Here is an 11,689-nt window from a genome sequence, read left to right on the forward strand (position 1 = left end):
CTATTGTATTGAAAGATAATGAAGTGACTAGATTTCATTTACCTTTAAATCAAGTGACCAGATTTCATATAAGTAAACTTATTTCTGCAGTACAAAAGACATAATAGCACAACTTTTAAATCATCTATTCTAAGATACGTGATAAAAACATGCCTTTTTACAAAAAAAAGAAAAGAAAGATACTCTTTCCATTTCATATTAAGTGTCGTTGCGGAAAAAAAATTTCGTTACAAAATAAGTGTCGTTTTCGATTTTCAATACAAAGTTTATTAATTTTATGCAGTAATTTATTTTTCTATTGGTTGAAATATGGTCAGGTGTATAGGTAATTGTGTTTTTATATAGAAAATATACAAAATTAATTGTTTCTTTAATCTGTGTGCGTAAGGTCGAAATGACAGTTAATATGAAACAGAGGGAGTATGTGATAAAAATAAAGCCCACCTTTTAGTCGTTAACTTTCCTCATCTTCTAGTCAAGAGTCTCAAGACTGAGCCAGTAGAAGCTACATGACCCTAGCTCCTTTCCGTGGACGTGCGCTGCCTCCGACCTTGATCTCCCTTGCAGATTTGCATAAGATTTGTCCATCAATTCGTATGCGATGTAAACAATTACGAATACTTCCAAATGGAGCAGTATCGTCTCTAATCCCCACAGTATGTGGAAACATGAGTAACTTCTAAGAAGGAAACAGTAATGAAACATTAGGAACGTTTTCATGGTGGAAGGGGACGAGAGTCGTCTTTGTATCGTTGTTTTGATATCAGCCGGACTGAAGAAAATGTTAAAAATACTATCATCCCAAAATTGATACAGTTTATACAGTGTAGAGTTATCTGAATGGAAACCATTTTTTTAATAAAAAAAATCTTGAACATGAGATTCTATACTCAAAGCTCGCACTCTGAGATTTAGAAGTTACAAACCAAAAGCTAAAAATAGCCACACAAATTGAACAATTAGACTAAATACATTTTTTGGCTTTTATAATAATACACTAATAGTTGACCATTGAACAATTAGACTAAATACATTTTTCTTTAATTTCATGGCTAATTAAATATTTAATAAAATGGTGGTTGGAAGCCCATGTTTCTTCTGCTTTGGGCTAGAACTAGCTTTGTCCATACCTGAATTATTGAGCTCAGTTCTTATTGCTCTGTTTTGCTTCTACTCTTTCAGCTTAAGCAAAAATAAAGCTGATTATTTGATATTAATAACCCCAAATATAGCTATCAGTACACATTGATACCATTTCCTACAACATGATCCTTGGTACAAAACCAGCAAATCATTTGGATGTCAATTTGATTTCATAAGTAAAGAACCCTCGGATTTATTGACCCGTAATTTCCTGGAGGATTTTTAGGAATCCGAAAGCTTAATGTGTTTTCAGACTGTAAGATGCTCGTGTCCATCCTATCCTCCAACTCGACGTAGGTTGAACATAGAGGTGTTGTGGAGGATATTTGCAATTTAGCTTTTTCTTTTAGTACCCTCTATTTTTGTTTCATTCTCTGCCGGCAAAATGGGGTTGCTGATAGCCTAGCTAAATCGCCTCTTTTGTTTGTGAACAATTACTCTCTTGCTTGAGTTTATGCTTTATGAAAGTCTCCCATGATAAAAAAGAAAAGAAGTAGAAGGGAAAGCTGGTTATAAAAACTTTGATCTACTGTAAACGTACTGAATTGAGTATTGTAAATTTTGTGATGCCTCCATTACTTTGACAGACGTACACATGTGTGTACACATGGACTGAGCTTTCTTAGTCCAACCAACTTTGGCTGTGGACGATATAATTGAATATATCAACACTTGTCCTTATGTCGTTTGACTTAATTTCAATAACTGTTCAAATCGGTGCCTCTATTACGAATGCACCATTTGGATAACAAAAATTCAAATGTGATGAACAAAATAATCTGGTATCTAGGTACTAAAGTATGCATCTAACACAAATTAATTCTTTTAGAAGATGGAGTTAATTTTGTATTCAAACAGAACATTACAAACATTATTTACAATAAACAATTGGAAAAACATTACAAATAATATTAGATTATTCAAACAAAATATCTAATATATTAGCATCTGGATGTTGCATCCAAATGTATTTTGTTGAAAAAGAAAAGATAATTACAAAACAAGCATGTACATAATTTTGAATTAGCTAAGATCACTGATTAAGCGATTAAACTCAGCTTTTTCTAATCAATTCACCAAACAAAAACATTAATCAATCTCAGGGATGCTCTGTAACGCTGGTCTCCACGGCCGTTGGTGATCATTGGATTGATCAGCGGCGGTTCCGGTTTGATCTCCCCCGTCAGAAAGAAAGTTAGAAAAAACCTCTTCCGCCGTCAATCCCTCCAAACTAATGTTTCTCATGAGATCTTCAAATTCTTTCCTCGTCATCTTTATCTTAATCTCTCTTCCTCCACACGTGGATGAAGAGCTTGATGACGACACGTTACTTGTTTCCCCGAGCAGCTTCTCTTCCACCACGTCGTCGTCATGGAACACGGTGGATCCTCTTCTCCTTCTTCTCTCTGTCGTTGTTTTGTTTATTACACATATGCAGTTTCCCATTTTGTTTGTTTTTATTTTGTTTTATTGTGTGATTGATTTAGTTGCTGAGATTCAGAGCTTAAAGAAAGGTTATAAGTATTTATAGTGTACCAAAGAAATAGGTTTCTCTTTTTGTAATAAAGAAATGGATAAAAGGCTCGAGGAAAAGGATTAGATTTGTACGGCCATGTCGGGAGAGATGACAAAGGTTGATTAGTCTTTACGTGGAATGTCTTTTTCAAAGTTACGTTGTAACTAGTTGACCAAAGTTGTGTCATCCTCATCCACTCCTTGTAACTGAATTACTTAATAAAAAAAGCAAAAGATAATCAACAACGTATTTTCTTTACAATTTTTTTTTTTAATTATAACACTTCTATTTCACAAAATAATGAATAACATTTTATTATACCTTCTCAAAAGAGTAAATATGATCAAAAATTGTTACGAAGATATGTGAAAGTAAAAAATGATCCTGAATAATACTCCTATTATTATATACTTGCTATCACGAACATGTCCTATTACAATATTGAGTACATTACTCGTATTCACAACCCACAACAAAAAATAAAACACATTTAAAACATTGAACATGTCCTATTGAGAACATTGAACGGAATTTTTAATCTTATACTTAACATCTACTCTAATTGGTCCTTAATTAAACTAGATTCTTTCTCCGCGCTACGCGCGGATAATATATTTAAATTTGTTACATTTATCATTTTTATTTCTATTTGAACTTTTGTATATTAAATTATATATAACTAATTTTCAAATTTGATTTTTTTTTTTATATTTTTAGTTTGAAGTAAGTATTTTTATTATATGTAACACAATTAACTAATAAAATATGAAGAATCAAGTCCGAGATTTTAGACTTATGTAAAAAATATATAATTATGTGTAGAATGGAAATTATCTTAGTTTAAAATATTGGAATCTCATCTCGAATAAATCAACGAAAAAAAGTACTCCAATAACCTACTTAAAATATAAAATCTCCATTTCAAAAAAAAACAGGCGTATTTAATAATATTTTTTAAGTGTAATAGTTGAAAACTGACAATTGAATATAGATTTAGAATATTATTTTAATATATCTAATGGTAAAATATTAATTGTAATAAACAGATTTTGAATTTTGTAATACTACATGAATTAGAAGTCTTTAAAATCTAAAATCTATTTTATTTACCTAATATATGTTTTATTCATTTATTATTTTGACGTTAAAAAATATTGCTTTAGTTTTATTTGTATATTTATTTTTAATAATTTAGTTTCTTTTTAAGTAATTTTAAAATTATCAAGAATATAATATATTTAAAATTATTTATTTAAATATATCCAAATATGATGTCTCATTTTTATGTGTGTTTGCGTTAAGCATATTTAATTTGTAGTTTGTATAGTTAATAACACCTTGTTGCGCGTCGTTCTATGGTTTTAATAAATGTGTTGTCATTTCATTTTTATTACTACTAACATGATTTTTTAGTGATCAGTAATGTATTTTTAATATTATGTATTATATTTTATCGTATAGTTTCTAACTCTTCATGCTGGCACTTTCCTTAGAATCATTTTAATTAGATAATAGGTTTAAAGATGTAAATAAAACTGTGTATGTTGTAAATTTAGACTTTTTAACTGAGCACTATCAATTATGAAAATTATATTACGATTTTATTTTACTAAATCTTTTTCTGTGTAAATTATTTTTTTGTATTTTTACAATTTTATTGCTTTATTATTCTTTAATTGCAGATAATTGATATTTCCAGTTTTTGTTTCATATACCTTTGTTTGTTTTCTTTTTCCAATTACAATGTACAGTTCGACTGTTTTCTTTTTTGGATCAAACTACTAATATCATCAGATAGAAAAGCTTAAACTCCAGAATAAAGTGAGTATTTGTGCTAGAGAAAAGCTTAAAATAGTGAGATATTATAATATTAGAAATTATGGAAACTCTTCTCTGTTGTTCTACGCTGAACATAATTAAGTTGCTGTCAATTGATTCTATATTTTATGATAACTGGAAATACATATTTATGTCTTCCTTACATCATCCTTAATTGGTTTACGGTTCGATCATTTCTAATATACTGAGAGTAACATAATATTAGATGTTGATTATCTCATTCGAGTTAGGAATGCACATAATGAGAGAAATTCAAGGTATATATATAGAGTTAGTTTATAGATTACTCCATCTGCTTCAAAATGTAATCAATTTTAATTAAAATCTGTAATATTTAAAAGTTATTTCTTTAGAAAACTGTCATTTAATATTTAAATTTAAACAATTATACAGTAATTTACATAATTTAATTGGCCACGCAATATATAATAAATATAAAGTTACATTGAAATATAAAAACAATTTATATAGTGTAACAAAAAATACTTTTAAACCATTATATTATAAAACAAAGAGAATATTCAAATTGAAATATTAGAATAGTAAGTCAACAGTAAAATTATTTTATATTAAATTTTTTTTATTTTATAAATTTTTTTAAAAATTACTATAGCTCTTCTGGATCCGCTGCTAATGGTACTGTTTCTCAAGATCCACTTGTCGAAACACCTTCGCACAACCCTTCTCCTAGAGGCCAAAACCAGAGGAATGGCTCTGCATCACAAACCCATGGTGGTTGTAGTGACAACTTTTCACCACGGCACTCGCACAGGAACCAAAATGGTAACCACCACCACCACCACCACCAAAGTCATGGTGGCAGGCGCAGCCAGGAGCAAGGGAATCAAAACTGGAATTTTTGCAGAAGCTTTAGTGGGAGAGATGGAAATGCACATTCACAAAGAGGCGCCCCAGCATTTGTGAGACATCAACCTCCAACTATGCAGTCAATTCCTCCTCAGTTTATGGCAGCTCAGCCTATTCAGCCTTTTGGCGGGCATGTGCCTTTTCCTCCTAGTGAGATACATTGAAAGATCACGTTTTGGAACTCTTTTTTTTTTTCTAATGCGTCTTTCATTTCAGAATTGGCATCTCCATATTATCCCCGTATGCCTTTCATCAGCCCTCTCTCACCTGGTCCAGTCTTTTACCAAGTCCAAGATCTTCCTCTAAACGTAAAACTACAGAAGCAAATACAATATTATTTTAGGTAGTACTTTTGTATTGAATCTCTCTTATTCGTCTCATTTCTCTTCTGGGAAGGAGTAATTTAGATGCAAATGTTTCTTTTTGTTACAGTGAAGAGAATTTGATTAGAGACACATACCTTCGTGGGCACATGGATGATCATGGTTTTGTTCCGCTGCATGTGATTGCTGGTATCAAGAAGGTAAATTACTTTCTGGATGTGCCGTCATGCATGTTGGCCTGATTCACCTTTCTCACTGAATCTTATTTATTATTCTCGAGTCTGTAGAAATTGAGGATTAGCGTGTACTTGTATTCAGTCAATAATAAACCAGATGTTTTAAAATTCAAAGATCATGTTGTAATTTTTGTTTGAGTTGAAAAATCACTAACTAAGCTCAAGACTCACAGATATATTTAGACAAACATAGAACCATAACCAGAGAAGAAGATAAACACTTGAACCAATTATTCAAACACTATCTCCAATTACTATATTCAATAAATAAAAAAAAGAAAAGGATTTTAGAATTAGTTGACTAACCTCCGTAAGCTTGGTGATTAGCTGCACCTTCTCCCTGTTCTTTTCGTTGAATGCTTCAAGAGCTTCTTTGTACTCTCGTTCCTACACACCAGATTAGCATCTTAATAATGATCCTCAACCAGACATATAATGGATTTGGTTATGTGCAATGGCCATACCTTTTTCTGAACAGTATGACCCAAAGGCTTTAACTCTTTGTTGACAGAATCAATCTTCTTCCTGGCCAAAGCAACTTCTTTCCTCATGGGTTCAGCTAAACCTTCAAGTTCCTAAATATACAATTCAAACCATTAAGCTTCTTAATCATGGTAGTTTTCATAAAAAGGAAAGAACTTTGATCCACAAATCTCATTTTTACCAAATGGATTTTACAATTAGTGATACAAAAGTGGAAACACTCACAAAAGTCCCAATCTTTACTTATAATTTAAAAGAAAAAACAAAAAAAGAAGCTATTTTTTGTTCAATGTTTCTTGAAAATTTCAATACTTGGGGTCCTACAAATCTCCCCCTAAACATGAATCACAACCACATAGCTTCACTGCATTAAACCCCCATATGTCCAATTTTTATATCTTAATTTGTTTTTTTCTATGTAAGAAACAAAATTAAAGCACAATTCTCAAAAAAAAAAAAAAAGATGAGGAAGTAAAGATGCTATACCTCACGGATCAAAGCGAGGCGCTTAGTCTCCTCTTCGACACGACCAAGCTGAGCTTGAACCCTTTCCCTAATCTCCATCTTATTCTTCTCGATCTCCTCTTCTTTCGCCCTGATAGCAGACAAAGCCGTCCTCGACATCTCCTCGTCTTCATTCGACATTTGTCTGCTGAAACTCATGCTTCCCGACAGCTGAGCTCCTAGCTGTCGGCTGTGCTTCGCCGGAGGAGCCACCGTCGGCTGTGACGTCTCTATTGCTTTCCCTCCTTCATCTTCACTCGAAACCCCTTTAGCTCTCTCTCTCTCTCTCTCTCTCTCTCTCTCTCTCTCTCTCTCTCTCTCTCTCTCTCTCTCTCTCTCTCTCTCTCTCTCTCTCTCTCTCTCTCTCTCTCTCTCTCTCTCTCTCTCTGTGGCAGAGAAAAATAAGATATTGAGAGCTTTTCTTTTTAGAACCCAGAGACAGTGCTGTGATATGAACGAAATTGGGATAATATTGATACTAAAACCCTAAATTAGATCGAATCGCATATCCAATTTAGTTATGAAAACAATTAAGAAGTAAGAGAGAGGGAAAAAAGAGGAAGCACCTTCAATTTTCCAGGGAAGAAGAAGAATCCAATATATTTTAAGGAAGCCAACTGACATGGAAGCAATCAAACAAAGCAAGAGATTAGAATACTATGATTGATTTTCGCAGATAAGGAGAGAGGTGGAGACGATAATGAAGCAAGTCGAACGTTTATGTTATTAGAGGTTCAATTTATGGCTTAGATACAGTAGGGAAGAAACGTAGAAAACTGGGGAAGGTGAGAAAGAGAAAAAGACGATGTTTATGAGTTTTGCTAGGTTTATTTTGGATTGGGCTTTTGTGTCAAATTTTATATTTTACGGATCAAAGAAACAAAACAGCCCATCCTTCGCGTGACGTGGAAAAAAAAAGACATCCTATTGGTTGATTATTATTAAGGACGTGGAAGCATGTGGGAAGCCCTTATTCCCCTTTTAGTATTGTATTGATGTGTCATTTCCTAATTTAGTTTTGATTTCGTCTCAATTAGTCAGAAATCTAACTAGAAAACTAATATTAAAATCGTCATATTTTTGTTTCTGTAAATTAATTTATTGTTCATTTGTTGTATTGTTCAATGCCGTATAATTAAAATACTAGATTTTAACCCGTGTATAGGAAGCGCATGTTTATTTTTGAAATTAAAATAATTTTTTTTAATATAATTTATATATAAGATAATCTATAGGTTTGTGTACATTTACCCAAGTGCACTGAACTGTATCAAGCTGAAAAAAAACAAAATTAAACTGAATTTCATAAATAACTGAGCATATCATATATCTGTGGAACCAAAAAATAGAAACCGAACTGAGAACCAAATGAGTACTTAAAATTTTAAAATACAAATTATATACCTACAGATACTAATTATATTTAATTTCTAAATAACCAAATATCCTAAAAATACTATTTATAAACCAAATTATGCAACAACAAAAAAATTAATGACTCAAATATTTTTATTCAAATAATTGATAGTTAATTATTTATCTTATATTTTTGTCCAAACAACCTAAACTACCCGATTTAAAGCGCAATATATTTTATATTTGTGAAAATTCAATAAAACGTATCATATGCATTGTTAGAATTTGTAAAGTAAATAAACATGTTCTATTTAAACTAGTCTTTTTTTTCCTACTAATTCCACTTAAATCGCTAACCCGTTTAGACCAATTTGATATTTTTTTATTATAAAATTAATCATTTAGTTAATCTAAGATCAAATCTTAATATTTGATTGCATGTAATTAATTAAATTAATGTTTCATAGTTGAATAGTTGACATTAAGGTTTTTAGTTTTCAATTCACGTAAAAATTAAAAAAATTTGTTATACACCAGAAGATTCTCCATTACAACCTATATTAAACATAACTAAACCATTGAAAATGTTATACTATTAATGAAACTATACGTGGTAATAATCACGTCATGTGTAAACATGTTTAAATAATCTGTCATATATTCACGAAGATTTATTGTTAGATTAATTATATAATAGATTATGGAAGAATAATAAAAAAGTTTATTTAAATTATGTAAAATATTTATATAGTTAGAGAAATATAAAATAAAATCAAAAAAATAGTTAAATCTAATGAAATGGTCCAATAATTTTATTTAAGTAAATTTTTTTCCCTTTTAATAGCACAGATGTGCTCAGCAATGATTGTGCACATGAATCATGCAAGAATAACAAAGTTTGTCTATATTTTTGTATGCTTAACTTTTCGAAAAATGTATTAACGTTTATTGAAATAGTGCCTATATTTTTTTAAGAAGAAGAAAAGAAATAGTTCCTATATTTACAATACTGAAAAGAATCTACGATATTTTAAATGAATTCTAAACCAATTCTTATGATAACTGACATAATTTAATATTAATGCCCACTAGTTCTGATATGCATAGTTGACTGTGGACAAAAACTATAATTATCAAATTATTAGCAAATTGGTGAAGTTGACGGGAGTGGACCAAACGTTACTTGTTGAAATGTTTTGTCTATTGTGTCGGCCGTGCACTTCCAAAGACTAGTTAGAGTAATATGTTTAGTTGTTTTTATTTTAATCAAATATGATTTTAGCTGTTGAATAATTTTTTTGTTCTGATGTACCTGTGTCTTTACTAAATTTGATTATATGCGTAAATCTAAACTATCGATTTTTATTGTTAATTAGCATTCTTTCTAATTAAGAAAGTATAAATTTATTTTATTAAGCCTTTTACAAAAAATATATATATATATTATTTACTTCTCCTTAATTAAAACTCTGATGTACCTTTGTGCTGGAAATGTATATATACAGAAAAAACGTTTTTCATTTGATAAAAAAAAGAAAGAGATGGTCTTTTGGTGAAAAAGTTTATATATACACTGTAAAACTGTTCCTGAGAACCAAGCGCTCGTAGCTTGGTGGTAAAGGAGGTACATTTGTACTGCCCGCCACCCGGGTTCGAGCCTTGGTCACAACGGATTTAACATCCCTTCCGTTGGGGCGCTGGATCCCTTGTGGCGCTGGATCCCTTTCGGGGATAGTTGAGAATGTTACTGTCCAGATGCCAGAGTTATCAAAAAAAAAAAAAAAAAAACTGTTCCTGAGCTGAGTTCAATTATTTTTTGCTTAGGTTAACATGTGTTGTTTACTGTTTTAGTCAGGACATTATAAAGTCCGCGTAGATTGAATGATTGACAAAATGTTTTTTTTTTCGAGTTGACATCGTCTGAATAGTAGTTCGTACGCAAAATTCTGTTGATAATAATATTTTGTATACCAATTGAATCAAGTTTCGATAGAGGGTTTCGCCAAATATCATTAACTACATTTTTTACTAGGTTAAGATCCGCGCATTGCACGGAATGAACATTTGATATATATATAATTTTTATGTATTATAATTTTTATATATTATGAAATAATAAATATATATTAAATAATTAAAAACTGCAACTATTACGTATATAATTAAATTGGTGCAAATATATAAATAAATTTCATTAATCTAAACAATCATTTTTTCTATTTTATATTGTATATATTTAAATTTAAATGATATTAAAGTGTATATATAGTGTATTTTTAATATTGATATATATTAAGTGATGATTTCTAATCATATGGTTTTTTATCATTTCTATATTTTTATAACAAAAACTTTAAATTACTGAACAAAAATTTCATTGTGGGATTAATAATTTTTAATTTTTAATTTTTTTAGAAAATTCAATGTAAAGTTTAAAGTTTAATATTAAATTGTCAATATTTGTTCAAAGCTTTTATAAAAAATAAGCAGATTTCAAAATTAAAATATTTATGTATTTAAATGGTTTATAGTTTAATTTAAACGATATTAATATATACATCTTTTAATCTTAATATTTATTAAATGATATTTCCTACTTATATTATTTTGTAATCATTTGTATCTAATCATAACAAAAAATTTAAATCATGAATCACAAAAAATTGAATGTGAGATTTTTAACAGTTTTAATAATCTATAGTTGTTTTTAGAAGTCAAAATATACCATATGCAGAAAAATCTAAAATTTTATTATATGTTTAGTTTGGTTGTTTAATTTCTTTTATTAATTTAAAATTAAACCAATATGATAGAGGTTACACTAATTTGATCAAATTAAAAAACATATCAAATATTTCTTATTCAAAATCATTAATTTTCATATATACTTTTGCCATATTAGACAATTCCGTTAATGATGAATTTATGGTTAGTTTAATAAAAAGCTTATTATATATTTAGATGGACCAATCTATTTTTCTAATAATTCTAAGACTCATTGTTGTGATGAGACATTGCTACTTCTAATTTTAAATGTTGTAATGCTTTTCTTCTAATATATAAGGGATACGATGAATATTATACTTGATGATACATAAGTGATTCACGTGCTCGAATGAATAGTAACCAAATGAGTACTATGGTTTCCAAGAGTAGGTGAAAAACCTAAAAACTATATATTTCTTTTGGTTTCTGCTTTTGACTAAAACCATTGACTTTTCGAAAGGATTGTCAGCTATTGCATTTGCATGGGAAGGTAGAGCAGGATTAACGAGACTTCTCAGGATGGAGTTCTTAGCGGGATATTAGAAACCGTCTCTTAACTTTTAACTAAAAAAACTAAGAACTCCACTTTAAGAACTCTCCATTAATCATGCTCTTAGAAGAATATAAGAAATCATCTCTTAACTTTTAACTAAAAA

At 29.9% G+C, this 11,689-nt stretch overlaps 3 protein-coding genes across 5 annotated transcripts; 1 reads left to right on the forward strand and 2 right to left on the reverse strand.

Annotated features, from left to right (window-relative positions):
- Positions 1–2,005: 2,005 nt before the first annotated feature.
- Positions 2,006–2,703, reverse strand: LOC106420982. Its single transcript, XM_013861819.3, has one exon. The coding sequence runs from the start codon at positions 2,587–2,589 to the stop codon at positions 2,233–2,235; it is 357 nt and encodes a 118-aa protein (XP_013717273.1). The 5' UTR covers positions 2,590–2,703; the 3' UTR covers positions 2,006–2,232.
- Positions 2,704–4,074: 1,371 nt separating this feature from the next.
- On the reverse strand, positions 4,075–7,917 carry LOC125596586. 3 transcript variants are annotated; one of them, XR_007331142.1, is made up of 5 exons: positions 6,894–7,915; positions 6,389–6,499; positions 6,231–6,311; positions 5,826–5,969; positions 4,075–5,679 (listed from the first exon to the last, which is right to left on the reverse strand). XR_007331142.1 is itself a non-coding variant. In XM_048771681.1 (4 exons), exons 1-4 carry the CDS (start codon positions 7,068–7,070, stop codon positions 5,958–5,960), a joined length of 381 nt encoding a protein of 126 aa, XP_048627638.1. In that variant the 5' UTR covers positions 7,071–7,915; the 3' UTR covers positions 4,075–5,957. The 3 variants fall into 3 exon arrangements, 2 of the variants coding, with proteins under 2 accessions (XP_048627638.1, XP_048627637.1); XM_048771681.1 differs by having other exon boundaries at positions 4,075–5,969; XM_048771680.1 differs by having other exon boundaries at positions 4,075–6,311; positions 6,894–7,917.
- On the forward strand, positions 5,065–6,030 carry LOC125596585 (la-related protein 1C-like; the record flags this gene model as incomplete). Its single annotated transcript, XM_048771679.1, has 3 exons — positions 5,065–5,515; positions 5,582–5,708; positions 5,798–6,030. Coding segments are annotated over 3 exons (711 nt in total), but the record flags the coding sequence as incomplete, so codon positions are not given.
- Positions 7,918–11,689: the final 3,772 nt, after the last annotated feature.

Source organism: Brassica napus, unplaced genomic scaffold, assembly GCF_020379485.1.
Source record: "Brassica napus cultivar Da-Ae unplaced genomic scaffold, Da-Ae ScsIHWf_1234;HRSCAF=1762, whole genome shotgun sequence".
NCBI classification, from domain to species: Eukaryota; Viridiplantae; Streptophyta; class Magnoliopsida; order Brassicales; family Brassicaceae; genus Brassica; species Brassica napus.